Source organism: Penicillium chrysogenum, assembly GCF_028827035.1.
Source record: "Penicillium chrysogenum strain IBT 35668 chromosome Unknown utg000005l_segment0_segment0, whole genome shotgun sequence".
NCBI classification, from domain to species: domain Eukaryota; kingdom Fungi; phylum Ascomycota; class Eurotiomycetes; order Eurotiales; family Aspergillaceae; genus Penicillium; species Penicillium chrysogenum.
Genome location: NW_026622753.1, coordinates 493,889 through 508,278, shown reverse-complemented (window position 1 = coordinate 508,278; position 14,390 = coordinate 493,889). Strand labels below are relative to the sequence as shown.

Sequence of the window (14,390 nt, the reverse complement as noted above, 5' to 3'; positions counted from 1 at the left end):
AAGACGGGAAACTGATCTATGTCAATTCATTATCGTTCTTTTTCCTAACACACTCTCTCAATTAGAATCAATAACTCCATTTTCTTTTCACATTGTCTCATTCACCTCGCTATCTATTCTCCTCGGGGCGGCCAAACATTCTGCCGTCCATATTCGACGGTGACCCACCCCTCTCATCTCATCTTCCCTCGATTACCAACTTAATGCAATCTACCACCCTTTCTCGCCCACGCTCGCCACATACAATGTCCTATCCGAATCCTCCCCTTAGCCCTGGAGGCGGGGCTGGTGCACCCTCGAAACGCGACAAGCGGCGCACCGCGCTCCAGGAGCGGCTCCAGGAACTCACGGCTCAGTTCAGCAATAATCGGGACATCCAGTTTCGTCAGCAGTTGCACGCACTCCAGTGCGATATGACTCTGATCAACAATGCTGATCCTTATGGGATTGGACCGCTGCCGGACTCCGCGGAGAGCATTGCCACGTTGATTGAGGAGACTGTTGGTGGCGGCAGCAAGTTTGCGAAAGAGATGGCTGGCCTCGCTGGATCCTGGTATTCCAGGTTTGTGCAGGATGTTAATGAGATTAAGGAGAAGAGAGATGCAGAATTGGCCGCGACTATGGTGAGTCTACTGTTTTTCCCAGCTGTGGGGAGTCAACCCTAATCAATGGCTTTTTTTCCTTGTACAGAATAACTACACCAACGTTATGGAAAGACAACAGCGGGACCGTGACTTCCGTACTTACTTCGCACAAGAAGAGTTCCGTAACTTGTCTTCTACCCTCCGAGAGCGATTGGTCCAGAACATCTCCGGCAAGCGCGCCCGTCTGATGCGTGAAAAGGAGCAGCTCGACATTGCCGACACCAATGCCCTTCTCCTCCACCCCAACCAGTTCAGCATCACGAACCCTTCCAGCCCTGGCGGTATCCACAGCAACCGTAAGACTACTCGACACACCCGTCACCGCGTTGACCTCGACGAGCTGGGCAACGGTTTCATGTCGGAGTTGAACAAGCGCAAGCGGAAGGCTCCGGAGGAGGACAATGGATCGCCTGCGCGGGACGCGGGCGATGCTACTCCCGCGAAGCGCAACAAGGCCGAGGTCACAAAGGAGCAGGTCGCTCCTTCTTACTCGATCCACTCCCTCTTCACCGACAAGGAACTCACCGCACACGCCAACCAGGCACACCTGGCCACGATTCACTTCTTTTCTACGTCTAGACGCCCAGACCACGGGTCCGGCGCGGTGACGAACGGCAACAATACCGATGCCGAAGATACACCCGAGGGCACAGGCCATGAAGATAACGGCACCCCAAGTGCAGCCGACATGATGCGTACCGCCAGCCACAATTTCCACGCTACCCGATCTACCCGCACCACCGCTGCGCACAGTGCTCTGAGTGCCCTAGCCGACCTGGCCGATAAGCCAGCCACCCGCCCTATCCTCCCCTACCACGTTCTGTCCAACCACCACGCACGACCCAACGGCAACGCGCCGCCATTGACCTCCCTAATGAACGAGGAAGTCGACGACGACTGCGCCCGCATAAGCCGCCTGGCCAGCAAACCCCAAAATTGGATCGACACATCTTTAGTCGAACTCGTGGCTGCACCTCTTCCTACTTCCGCAGAGACGATCGATGGCCATCCGGCCGATCCCGCCGTCTTCAGCCAGCTGCACCCGGATTTCTCGCCCGCCATGGGTATCGACTGGACTCCTACCGTCCACAACCCGGGCTTCGAGATGTTCCAGCCGCAGGCCATGGAGCGCGAGCGCAGTCGCAAGCGCACCCGCAATCACTGAAGGATATGCACATGAAGTTTCGGATGTACGTTAAGATGGGATGGGATGGTGTTTACTGCAGGAAGCGGTTACGGGTTACTCTTTATCATTGATCATATTAGCTATGTTGTGAGGGATGGACCTCGGAGGTGTTTGGGATTTCTTTTTCTTTTTCTGTGTTTATCTTTTTTTTTTTCGGACCATGTTCGCCCCGACCTGTCTGGCGTTGTTGGGACACACATAGTACTTTGTTTCTCAGGTTTATGCTTGCCCCTATGTTGGGTAGTCATGGATACCTTGTTCTTCAGTCTCTGTAACTTGGGTTCGAAGTGATATTAATCTATATATCATAGCTTTGGGCCGCGGATCTCCGTCTACCTGGTCAGCGGGATATCTGGTCAATATTACAACCCAATGCCATTCGAGAGGATGACCCTATCCCACCGTCTACAAAGCTCACTAGCCTACATCCCCAGAGGCCTAACCATCGCAAACCCTAGCCTTCCATTCCCATTCAACTACGCCAGATCCTCACCCTCAAACTACCCAGTGGGTCAATACAACTTCATTGAACAACAAACTGTCCGCCTAACATCCGCAGCACCGGACAAACCTACACTCTAAACAAGGCCTCCCAAGCCCTCCAACGAATCCCCCACGAAGACAACCTACAAAATATTCAATTCGCAAAATCTACTACGCAGCAAGTCGGCTATAGGTTTTACTTGGATCTGCACTTCTGGGTTGATGTTCCATATCGTTCGAGATTGGTATCAACTTAGGGCTATCTTCTATACCATCATCATGACAAAAACGGAAGTCATCGCCGACTATTCTATCAAGCAGGGTCTTGATATATCTACTACAGCAAACACAATAAGCCTCAAACCACCAACCTCATGCTCCGACGCGCCCTCCCCATCCACCCACCCATCCCCAAACCAATGACAGCTCCAGCCCCAGCACGACCAAAAGCCGAATCCCCCAAACCCCTCTTCAGCGGCAACATCCCAACCCTCCAAACCTTCACCGAAGACACCGCAACCCCCAACCTTCCACAGCCGCATCCTCCCCGCCATAAAACACGACCACCACGAACTCGAATCCCACAGCAACAAAATCCTCTCCTCAACAAACCCAGACGAAAAAACCCGCTTCCAAAACCAATTCGTCTGGGAACTAGCCCGCCACCTAATCGGCGAGGAACTCGTCGTCTACCCGGCGCTGATCGAGTCCCTCCCAGACGGACAGGGCATAGCAGATAAAAACAGACTCGAGCACCAGGGTGTGAAGCAGCAGTTGAAGGTGTTTCAGGGTCTTGAGTCTACGGATACGAGGTTCGTGCCGACGCTTAAGGGGCTTATGCGCGATTGGGGCATTCATTCTAGACATGAGGAGGAGGTGGACTTGCCCAGGCTTGAGGAGTTGTTGTCCAAGGAGGAGAGTGTTGAATTGACTAAGTCGCTTGATCGGGTTAAGATCTTTGTTCCTTCTAGATCGCATCCGCTTGCGCCTACGGAGCCGTTCTTTGAGACGGCTGTTGGGCTTCTGACGGCCCCGATTGATCTTTTGGCGGATTTGTTTCGGAAGTGGCCTGATGGAAAGGACAAGAAGTAGGGGTTTAAGGGGGTTAGATTGGTAGGGTGCATTGATATAGTGGAAAATAGAATGTTAATATCATATTATTTTACTTTAGTGTTCCTTAAGCATGGAGATTAAAAACGTCAAAGACTAATGGAGTAACTTGTCAGGCTGGGAGGCTGTGGTCCCGAGCAGAGCCTAGGGCCTAGTATATACCGCTGCAGTGACAATCGGGGCCTAGTATAAGGCTAATAGGCCTAAGGCACGTGACTAAGGCCGGTGTTTTGACCTCCTCGTTCAGCCCTCTCCAGCTGCTTCAGGTTACCTCAAGCAGGCTTAATGTGCTGATCTTCAGCACCCCTCTGGCGTCTATCTTACCATTATTTTGCATCATAGGTTCAGAAACATTTTCTTTTGCCTGGTTGCTCTTCAGCGAAGTGACTGTCAATGCCTCCACGTCGCCGTCCCAAGATATCTCTCTGGCTTCGTTTTCGAACATGGCTTCGCTACGCCCACTCACCCCTCCAGCTACGTAATAGTCTCATCCGACTCGGCCATCAGCACCAGTACCCCCTGCTCACGCTCCTGCGCATGTTCATCCCCTATCCGTCCTGGTTCTTCCCGATTCCAGGTCCATTTCCTCTACGGGCGCTTATCGAGGACACGAAGAATGAGACGGGTATCATCACATCTCATTTTGGCGATATCCATAATCTCCGCGCTATTTCTATCTGGCGTATGCGCGACACGCCCCTGCGATCGATCTACCGGCTCTATGAGCTCCACCTTGCTGACCATTACGCGCTGATGGGATGGGAGACGGAATATTTCTTTTATCGGCGAGATTGGAAGCTAGGAGATATACCAGACCCGAGAGATCCCGATCCGCTTCGCTATGCGATTATCGCTTCTATTGTTGATGAATTACACGAGGCGGTTAATTGGAGATTAAGTCTGGGTCTACGGAGACATGGTGAGCATGTTTATCGCGAAGAAGATGGAGACCCGTGGCCACCCTTCACTCCCGAGGAACTGCCTGATTGGACAAAGAAGGTTGCCCCTATTGATAAGGATCTGCTAAGGCTGTCGGTGCCACCGGAATCATTAGATAAGGAGGGGAATCTAGTGCTTGAAGCTAATGGCAAGAGTCCCAATTTTGCCCGGCGCAATATTATCACAAACACAGGCTGGCTCTATACTATCTAGGGATGATTCAATTGAACATATCTTCGAGCACACAAAGCCAATCTATCTGAATATCTCCTCGTTGTACTTCTGGCGGTACGCATCGGCCACTCGTTGCATTGTCTTGTAATCAGGAACCACATCATACCCGTTCATGTTCATCGTCCGAATCGATTCTAGATCCAGAGGGCCGTTGTTGCGCGTCCTCAAGACGTTTAAAAAAGCAACTGCGTCCGCAGAATCTCCTTCCGCCTTGCGGTCCCGGTTCGCGGCGTAGATTCTCCTCAATTTGCGCTCGAGAGCCCATTCGATTGGAGCGGCTAGGACCTCTAGATTCTGTCCTTTGAAAAGTGTGACACCCTGTTTTACGGCTTGTTCGAACAGGGCCTGTCGAGTTTTCTTAGTGACGAAGATAGCCATGTCATCATTGACCCAGTTTTCATTATACGATAGCCGGTTCGCCACGTCGAGGATAGCACCCTGAAGAGCACCTCCAATATCCTTGTCTCCGGCAAATTCTGGGTCAATCAGGAAATCAAGATCACCTGTGCTCTCGCGGTTCTTGAGATAAGACACTGCAACGAACCCCCCAGCAGTGATGAGTCGGATGGGGGCGAATGCGATGAGCCAGGGATTCTCACCCATCGCACTATCAAGTGCTGTAAGGCCTTTTGGTCATCGTTAGCATCATTAATTTTGCCTTGCGGTCGAAGTGCTTAGCGCACCATGATATCATAGTCTGTAGTATACAGGATGTTCAAGACAGCTTACCGTCTTCGAAATCTTTTGCGTTGAGATATTTCTTTGGTGTACCCATGATGGAAGCTTTTCCTCGGACTCGATGCAGGGAATGCCCTAGGTTGTGGGTTGTATTTATGTTGCTCCTGCTGGTCCTAGGCGCCAGCCAACTCCGGATTCATCTCTTGTGACTTACAAGATCCAATCATCATTGGCAGATCAATGCGCCCAGGATGGAAGTGAAACTTTCAGTAGGGATCATCAGGAAGAGGGCGCTTAGCTGTATCCAATAATATCTGACACTCAAGGCGCAGCAACCCTGTTCAATCTTAGAGAGCACAGCGGATAAAGAGACATGACAAGCAAATAAATGGGATCTATGCACACCAAACACAGTGAGTTGACTACTCGCTCGACCGGGTTGGTCTTTGACCCGCTCAGATCACATCCGCTTGCGCCTACCGAGCCCCTCTTTGAGACGCTGTTGGGCTTTTGACAGCGCCAATTGATTCTTTTGGGCGGATTTGTTTCGGAAGTGCCCTGATAGGAAGGAGGGGAAGTGGTAGGGTTTGGACTAGGGGTAGAGGTCACCGTGGCAGAACTTGCATTACTATGTATAGTAAAAAGATAATTTTGTCAATAAAATACTATTCTTACCTAGTCTTCCTTCAGCGTGGAAAATAGCCAAAATCAAGTGTGTGGAGGTGATCTAATACACCTACATATACCTACCTAGGTACGTGTACCCAAATATCACGCCAACATTCCAACCTACCTGCGAGAGTTGACTATGAAGGTTTGCGTTTCATGCAGGCTTCTAGTTATGAGTATCAGCTACTATCGCAAGATGTGACTAGTTTAACTATGCTTAACTCCAATATTGCTCTTAGGGCTCTCAGCGACTTTACTTTGCCCTTTTACACCTATGATGTTGTATAGGATTTGGGGAAAACCTCAAAAGTATCAGTTGACTACGCCCGTGCTAGTCTGTAGTGTGAAGACCACCTGCACGTTTCGACACATTTTAGATGTTTTAAGTGAGATGTCCGATACCAGTACCGTAGTTGAGATATCCTTGGATAGACTCCCAGAAATCCGTATCAGATCCACTGTATCTTTGCCCAGATGACAGATACTGTAAGCATCCATGGATCAACCGCAAAGTTCGCCGAGACGGCCCGTACCTTACCAACCGCCCGTTAAACTCTCCCCACATTATCGTCCTGAGCGGGTTCGACCAGGTAGGCCGCCTGATACTTCCACAGAATAAACACCAAGATTGGCTATAATCAATAAAGCGGATATATATAGTCTGACCATATCAGAAAACCTAGTATTCACACCCGAGCCTTTTGTACCCCGGTGATGCAACCGCTGCCATGAAAGGCACAGCATGGTCCCCCCAAGGTCGTGATTTCTCATGATGTCTTATACCCTGAGACCATGTCATTTGTTTGGAGGGAAGAGTAAAATTGGAGAAGATGGACTATCGAATATTGGTTATATGAGACAAAGTTAGATGCATGCCAGCGTATTCAATTCCTACTCCTGATTTACCAAGCCCACTCTGCGCCATTCAGCACTAATTAGAGTACTCTATGCTGAACGGAACAATGCAAACTAGAATCTACTATCTTTCCAGGTTTAGACTTAGAAGCCACTTTCGCCACTATCTCATCCCTCCACAGTCAACACTGCCGATCTCGTGGTGCCCAACCGCTGCCCTGAATAGCCATACCGCTGCAAGCGACGCAACCTCCCAAGTCGATTCGCAGTCTCGACCGCAGACTTCTGCATCTCGTCATCACCTGACGAACATCGCCGCCGCTTCCACGCCTTACGGAATTGGTGCTGCTCGTCGTCCTGCTGTCTATGCCGCATAGACAGGAAACAAGCATGGGCTTCCTTTTCTTCGCTCAGGGCCTGAACCTGAAGCATCGACGAATTAGTTCGTGATTCGTCATTTACCAAGTTTGGGAATGCGATAGCCAACTGGAATACAATAGAGCAATACACAGCAATAGAAAATGAAAAAACTTTCCACATACATATGATAACCACACCTCCTGCTCAGAACTCCACGCCTTCTGACACCTCCCCAACTGTCTCTGCGCATGCACAAGCTCCTTCTCCTGCTCGGCTGTCCACCGGTCTCGACTGCGGATAATACTCGCCCAACTAACAGCGCGAGCGAGCTGGGCCCGCGTTGGACGCGCCTGGCGGGAACAGTGTGTCCGGCCCTCGGAAGATGAATCCGGCGCTGCAGACGTGATATTTTCCGGCGCGGATGATGTTGATTGCGGGGTGGGTGTGTCGTGGTGCGAGTTGGTCTTCACCGCTACCTGCACGTGGCCGTGGACGTCACGGTGCACGGATGTGGATTCACTGTTCTGGGCGCGGGGGCTGCTGTTGGGGTCTGACAGGATGGGATTCTTTTCATTGGGATGAGCTTCCAGCTCGGGGGCTTTTCCCTTTAGACTTGTTCGTCGCTTCCAGGAGAGGGATAGTGGTGGTAGGGCTCGATGGACGATTGTAAATACCGACATGGCTGGGATGATCGACACACATACACCATGTATGGAAAAGGAACAGAAGAGATGATCCAAGTATAGAGGCATATACTTGTTATCCTGGTCTCTCGAAATGCTCTTCTTTCCATGTCGTACCAAGCCTTGCTTTTATAAATGTCCCGGTTCGCCTCCCAAGTGGTACTTCACGATCTAGCCAGACCGACACCAAAGGACGAGAACGCGTGCAGGGACCCCTCGCAGGAACCTCGCACGGGGGGGTGGGGAATGCGAGGCTCTCCTGCTTCTGCTTGGCTGCCCACGCGATAAGTATACGATCGTGCAGGAGACGCGGGGTGGCCTGGTTGGTCGAGATGGTGGAGGGCTGCAGGTCTGGTCGAGACTCAAATGTAAATTTTGTTTGCTTCTGTGACGGTTTGACAGTTTGAGGGCTTGGTTGTACAGTTGTTTCATTGGGATGGAACAAAAGCGGATTTGGATGGCGTTGACTTGGCCAATATGAGTTGGACTGAGTTGCGTTCTGGATGCACCTCACGCGATAAATGTTTCCATCCCTGCTTCGTCAGGTAGTCGGGGAAATAAGGGATCTTGATGCAGCAGACCTCCGTAATTGGTTGGATACGCATGTTCGAGATGCAATATACACATGGTGTTCGCAGTTGTAGTCAAGGATCCCCTTCCGGGATTTGGTACTTTGGTCACTTTAATCGAAAACTTGGAAGTTATAGTATACAGCACCCCATTCATGTCCAACTGATGAGGCTAGAGACTAGAGAGGCCTAAACTAAGCACAGGCGCAATAACCTCCCCAAAACAGCCTAGTGCTGCATACAAGCCTAACCAATAACCGTGAGGGAATCATAACCATAACAGACGCATTTTAAACAAAACCATGACGCCAGGTGCTCATCGGATATCCAAAAAAAAAGGGCATAATATAAGATGAAGTGGGCGAAGGAAAAAATGAATAGATGTTTATCGCCATGTATCCACTGAGGTACCCCGGTTGGCCTTGGCCTTTCGTTCCTCTCGGATCTGCTCGCCAATAATGATGCTGATGAGTCTCCGATGCAGATCAGCTTCTGTCCAATCGATCTGTCCGCTGCCACCATATTGCATGTCAGCCCGAGCAAGCTCGTGGGCAAAGCGATCGATGATGGCAAATTGGATCTCTGTGATGGGTACCCCGTGATGACCATCGGAGGTCCATATCCAATCACCGATGATGGCAGCCCGCCCTGGAGCATCGTAGTATTCAAAGCGCTCAGGGTATCGCTTGGCAACTCGGTAGATACGACGAAGCGCAGCATAATGCTCGTCGGAGAAGTATCCGAAGACAGCAAGTGGTCGTGGGCCTGGAGACGCCTCATCCTGGTAGTTCACCGGTTCTGCATCCTCGTTCTCCAAGGGATCTTGCGAGACACTCCGCTCAGAAACCGGCACATTCTCCTCCAAGAGGCCTCTAGAATCGATCCTCTCGTGTATTGGGTCATCCTCTTCTTCTATTGTGGGGAAACGATCTTGCTGGATCTGGGGAGACTGAGATGGCGATGGTTGTCTCCAATGGCTCGCGGGTGATTGGCTCGCTTGCTTTGAGAGCGGTTCATCCTGGAGGTGTCCGTCAAGCTCCTTCGCAGATTCAATGCTGGCCATTTCCTCTTCACCTTCCAAGTCAGACGCTTCCTCCGGGATAGTACTGACACTTGAGCTTCGGTCACGGTTGGGAGCTTTCAGCCATTGCGGTGTGAAGCTAGTTATTTTACTGAACCAGGATGATGTTGGCTCATGCCTATTGAGCGGACGAGATTGTGGGGTGGATGCAGAATGCACGTTGGGTGATCCCGATTGACTGAGAGCGGCATCAGAAACGCTGATGTTGCCATGGTCTTCTTCCAATGGTTCTTGCATAGGCGGGCTTCTTTGTACAGCCTTCGGTGATGCCTTGCCATTGAGGAACGCGTTTTGTGGACTGAGGATCCGTGGATTGGAAGTATCAGGGCTGGACTGGGAGAGAGGTTGTAAACGAATACGTGCTGGCGTGCGCGACACGGGACCCTTTGTCACAGAGTTATTGACTGGGGAGTTCTGTGGCTCTGATGGGCGGGCGAGTAAACCCCGAGGCGTACTCGTTCCATTGTAATACCGTGCGCGGTTTGGTGTATCCTCTTCTGCAAGCAAAGCAGACAGATCGACTTTTTGTTCACGGAGCTCGCGAACTTTAGACGGCCCAAAGCGCGCTACATAATCATGCTCTGAAGGAGCGTAAGGTGATGAGCTCAGGTGGTCTTGATCTGCAGAAATCGGAAGGTTGCCCAAAGGACGTGCAAGTGGCTGCGGAGGAGAACGAATATCATCGTCCTTAGAGTGTTGCGAAATATGGCTGTGATCGTTGGCTTCGAGTTGCCAAATATCATCATAACCATCATCCTCATCTTCTAGGGGTTCAGGCTCGGGCTCGACATCTTGGGGCACATCTGCTGGTTCTGGTACGGGCCCAGGCGCGGAATCATTGGGCTCTTCATCGAACCCATTTCCGGTCTCATGTTCAAATCGCCGTTCATATTCAAATCCGATGTCCGCATCATCTTCCGCCGCATTTTCATCGCTATCAATATAAACGACCGACCGTGAGTTTGAAGCCATCTGAGCCTGGCGGCTGACTGATTCTCGTTCAACCTGCCATCGTGCCTCCTGCTGTGCCTTTCGGTGGGACACTGGGCTTTGCTGCAGGGAGGCGCTGAGGTTGGAACGTGACGGTCCATTGTATCTTTCTTGCGTCCCGGTCTCATCTTCGAGCGTCTTTTGGTGGGACATCGGGCTTTGCTGCAGGGAGGTCTTGAATTTGGAATGTAAAGGTCGGGTGTATGCTTCTTGCGTCTCGACCTCGTCTTCGAATGATCGATCACGTTCCCGACGTGTTCTTTGGTGGGACATCGGGCTTCGTCGTAGGGACTTGTTAGATTCGAAATGATATCCATCTTGCCTCTCGATCTCGTCCTCAAAGGGTTGAGCATGCTCCTGCTCCACTGATTCTTCGTCGTTGAAGTCATTATTATAGTGACGTGCTTCTTGTTCTTCTTGTTCCTCCTGGAGACGTTCCTTCTCGAGACGGGATGCTTCATACTCTGCTGCTTTGGCCGCAGCCTCATCTTCCTCAGCGAGCATTCGACGCATAGCAAGCTCCTGCCCTAGCCCCATAGCAGCTCGGAGTTCTCGCTGGGTCTCAGCGTTGAATGTGCTGAAGACACCCTCCAACCGACGTCTTTTGTGACGAGCATTGCTCTTGCCCGACCACTCGTCTTCTTGAGGCTTAAAGGGACCTTGCAGGGCCAAGCTAAGACGAACAAGTTTGGCCAAGCTGGTCAATGTCCTCTTCTTTGGAACAATTGTTGGTTTAGCGGGAGACGATGTGGCAGGGAGTTCAGGGTAGGCAACCTCATTCACGTAGTTTACTGATTCCGGCTCAGTCGCATGCGCAGAGTGCTTCTCCGGAATACCAATGCTAGGATTTTCGTATAACCCAGGGCGTAGGGTCGTAGTGACTGGACTGGATGACTTTTGAGTGCGAGAATCACCTCGGAGGTCTTCGATCGTTCCAGGAAGTTTGCGTTTCAAGCGGTCCCCGACGTCCTTCGGTTTGGGACCACCGTTCGTCACAGCACTGGAACCGAATCCATGCTGCTTGGCTGATGGGAGTGTATCAAGTGAGATCATAGTGAACCCTTCACTTTCCATGATAGTGTCGAATTCTTCGTACTCGTCTGCGGGATCTTCAACAGGATCGGCTTCAGCATGATGGGGTTCTGCCCTGAGGGGATGATCCACGTCGGCTTGTTGGGTTTGATTTTCTTCATCGGCCAGCGATGACGTGGGGGTCGGCGTCGGATATGTGCGCGATTGTGGGCTCGCGGTATTGTGAGAAGACGCTCGCGATGACAAGATTGCTCTCTCTCGTGTAGGTGATGGCATTTTTGAAGGGGTGGAGTGGATGTTTTCATCATCTAAAAAGTGATGTTCCGTAGCTCCGATGACAGGCGTCTCCAAACTCGTTCGGCCGTACTCACGGCGAAGATCGCCCAAATCTTCCATGACCGGCTCAGTTGGGTCAGGAAGCTCTGCAATTGACATGTCGGAGTTCCCCCAAGAGTCGTCCTCGGAGTCTGCATCCCCCACAAGATTCAAGGGACTGGCGTGCGCATTACTCCCAGCGAAAGAGTCCGTCGGACTGAATCGATGTTGGCCTTGGCCAGAATTGCTGGCGAGAGCATCCGCGGGGCTGAGTGGTTGGTGGCCGGGACTAGTCTCACTAGGCATAGTATCCATGGGACTGTATTCACGTTGGCCTAGACCTGCTTCATTGTTGATGGTGTCCATTGGACGGGATTTCTGTGCTTGACGGGAATCACTATTGGGGATTATATCCATCGGACTAAAGGGATGTTCATATTCAACAGTCGGCGTTGCCTGATCATCCAGCAGCTGGAAATCCTGTGGTTTGGGTTTGGGCGTGCTCCGTGGTCGACCTCTTCTGCGTGGCTGAGAGTCAAGTTGTATCCCAGGTGTATGGCCCGGCCCAGGTGTATGGCCCGGCCCAGGTGTATGACCCGGCCCAGGTGTATGACCCGGCCCAGGTGTGTGCCCAGGGCCAGGGGGTCTGCCCAGCGCCCGCGAGAAACGGGGACGCATTCATATCAGACTTTCGTGGACGCCCTCGCCGCTTCAAGGGCGTTTTCTCCTTCAAGGGACTCCTCTCATCTTTTAATGGTATCATCATTGTCGTGGTCGAGGGTTTCAATCGTTTGCGCGACGGGCTACCCCGGTTCTCGTCATCTTCATCTTGTGTCGCTTCGAGAGTGAGTCTGATGCGCCACGGGCTAACATTTCCTTCCTGAACCTTCTCCGGAGAGAGCGACCTCTGCCGACCACCATTGAACCTCATTGTTGGCGACCCCGGGAGTATGACATCGTTGAATTGAATGGAATGCGCGCTTTTCGCGGGACTGAGGCTGACGCGCGGTCGCGGTCGCGGTCGCTTGGCCGGAGTTCGTGATTTGGCTACTATAGGAGACATCCAGCTTTGGCGGCCTGCGAAAGGTTTAATCGGCGATGAGATCAAGTATTGGGCATCGCCTGGAGGACCCAGAATATCGGGGGAGGAGCTCTGGCTGCGCGACGAGGCCGACATGGCGGACTCATGTGATGGAATCTCGGGAGGCACGCGTGCCGTGCCACCTCAGGGGTGGAAGAGCGCACGTTGAGAAATGCGACCACAAAATAGTGCGGTCTCGTAACTATTCACAGGCTGACTTTATGATACAGAAATAAGAGAGAAAACGCGGGGCAGCCATAAACAAGTCTCCCGATGCGGTACGAAAGAGCGGTCCTCGAGGTGGTTAGGTAAGCAGTCTGTTATTGGACACACGATCTTCTCTCTTTCTCTTTCTCTTTCTTCTCTTTCTCCTTGATTACATCTTGAAACATATGTGGAGATGTGACAAAATAATCAATTCTAACTATATTTCTTTCGCTTGCCATCGGAACAGTGCTCTACAAATCTTTATCGACGTCATCCAAACTGGGCACTTGCTTCAATGTCACACCGCAAGCTTCGACTACTAGACGCACACATTCCATGACCATTTGCACATCTTCCTTGGAGATCCCCAACCGCCTTGTTCCTCGCATATGCCAGTAGGTCATCCGTGGCATGTCTTGACCCATGACAGCGGGTAAAACTACCATCTCTGTATCCACGTCATCCAAAATCTGGCGGTCCGACAACAGTAACCCATAAGTGATATCAGCAACCCAAAAGCCAAAGTCTGGATGATCTTTGAATAACCCAAACAGCGCGGCGGTGTTATCCGCATATGTTGATTTTAACCAATCCATCCCCCGTGCATGATTTGCATCGTCGCATTGCCAGCCTTCTCGGGTGAAGGAACATTCCCCATCTTCCTCGGACATGAATTTGGTAATGCTGAGCAGTGCCTCTGCGGGTTTTGGGAGTCCGACAAGAGCAATGTCCTTGAATAATGCCTCGCGCATGCGTCGAATCAGCTCCGATCGTGCAGTGGTGGTCGAATATGCATGTTGGCTTATCAGGTACAGGTATAGCTGACCGCAAAGGTGTAATTCTGGCGTCGTCGTAATCGCACTTAACGTTGTCAGATACCACTTTTCACTGGCGATATTCGAGGCTTTGAATTTGGCTTCGATCGTGGCAAAGAGCTCAGACCAACGCGGCTCCGTAGTTGGGTTATTGACATCGGATGTATTCATAGTTCGAGTCCGACCGAGTTCAACGCGTATCTTGTTTGAGATCTGAGATCTTGGAAATAACAACTCTAAGCACTCGGTATGACGCAGGGTTGACATAAGCACTCGGTATGACGCAGGGTTGACACTGTACGGTGGCAATCCACGGATTTGGGGTCCCTACATGCCGCGCAATCCCATGGTTCGCACAAGTAACCTCGCGTTTATGTCGTCTTATACCTACCTATCAAGGTACGTAGGTATACAAGAGCATGCCTTAGCGAGTCCTCTGACTTTTCCAGGGTTGTCTGG

General features: G+C 51.3%; 7 protein-coding genes across 7 annotated transcripts; 3 read left to right on the top strand and 4 right to left on the bottom strand.

Annotated features, from left to right (window-relative positions):
- Positions 1-203: 203 nt before the first annotated feature.
- N7489_008575 (Sds3 domain-containing protein) lies at positions 204-1,809 on the top strand (the record flags this gene model as incomplete). The annotated part of the gene is made up of 2 exons (XM_056714325.1): positions 204-623; positions 691-1,809. 2 exons carry the CDS (start codon positions 204-206, stop codon positions 1,807-1,809), a joined length of 1,539 nt encoding a protein of 512 aa, XP_056561947.1.
- A 393-nt stretch (positions 1,810-2,202) lies between these two features.
- Positions 2,203-3,405, top strand: N7489_008574 (HHE domain protein; the record flags this gene model as incomplete). The annotated part of the gene is made up of 2 exons (XM_056714324.1): positions 2,203-2,337; positions 2,746-3,405. 2 exons carry the CDS (start codon positions 2,203-2,205, stop codon positions 3,403-3,405), a joined length of 795 nt encoding a protein of 264 aa, XP_056561946.1.
- Positions 3,406-3,816: 411 nt separating this feature from the next.
- On the top strand, positions 3,817-4,575 carry N7489_008573 (uncharacterized protein; the record flags this gene model as incomplete). The annotated part of the gene is made up of 1 exon (XM_056714323.1): positions 3,817-4,575. One exon carries the CDS (start codon positions 3,817-3,819, stop codon positions 4,573-4,575), a length of 759 nt encoding a protein of 252 aa, XP_056561945.1.
- A 42-nt stretch (positions 4,576-4,617) lies between these two features.
- N7489_008572 (uncharacterized protein) lies at positions 4,618-5,371 on the bottom strand (the record flags this gene model as incomplete). The annotated part of the gene is made up of 2 exons (XM_056714322.1): positions 4,618-5,222; positions 5,326-5,371. 2 exons carry the CDS (start codon positions 5,369-5,371, stop codon positions 4,618-4,620), a joined length of 651 nt encoding a protein of 216 aa, XP_056561944.1.
- Positions 5,372-6,966: 1,595 nt separating this feature from the next.
- Positions 6,967-7,838, bottom strand: N7489_008571 (uncharacterized protein; the record flags this gene model as incomplete). Its single annotated transcript, XM_056714321.1, has 2 exons — positions 6,967-7,284; positions 7,341-7,838. 2 exons carry the CDS (start codon positions 7,836-7,838, stop codon positions 6,967-6,969), a joined length of 816 nt encoding a protein of 271 aa, XP_056561943.1.
- A 957-nt stretch (positions 7,839-8,795) lies between these two features.
- N7489_008570 (putative AT DNA binding protein) lies at positions 8,796-13,005 on the bottom strand (the record flags this gene model as incomplete). Its single annotated transcript, XM_056714320.1, has 2 exons — positions 8,796-12,474; positions 12,497-13,005. 2 exons carry the CDS (start codon positions 13,003-13,005, stop codon positions 8,796-8,798), a joined length of 4,188 nt encoding a protein of 1,395 aa, XP_056561942.1.
- Positions 13,006-13,367: 362 nt separating this feature from the next.
- N7489_008569 (uncharacterized protein) lies at positions 13,368-14,102 on the bottom strand (the record flags this gene model as incomplete). Its single annotated transcript, XM_056714319.1, has 1 exon — positions 13,368-14,102. The coding sequence occupies one exon, from the start codon at positions 14,100-14,102 to the stop codon at positions 13,368-13,370; it is 735 nt and encodes a 244-aa protein (XP_056561941.1).
- Between the last annotated feature and the right edge of the window lie 288 nt (positions 14,103-14,390).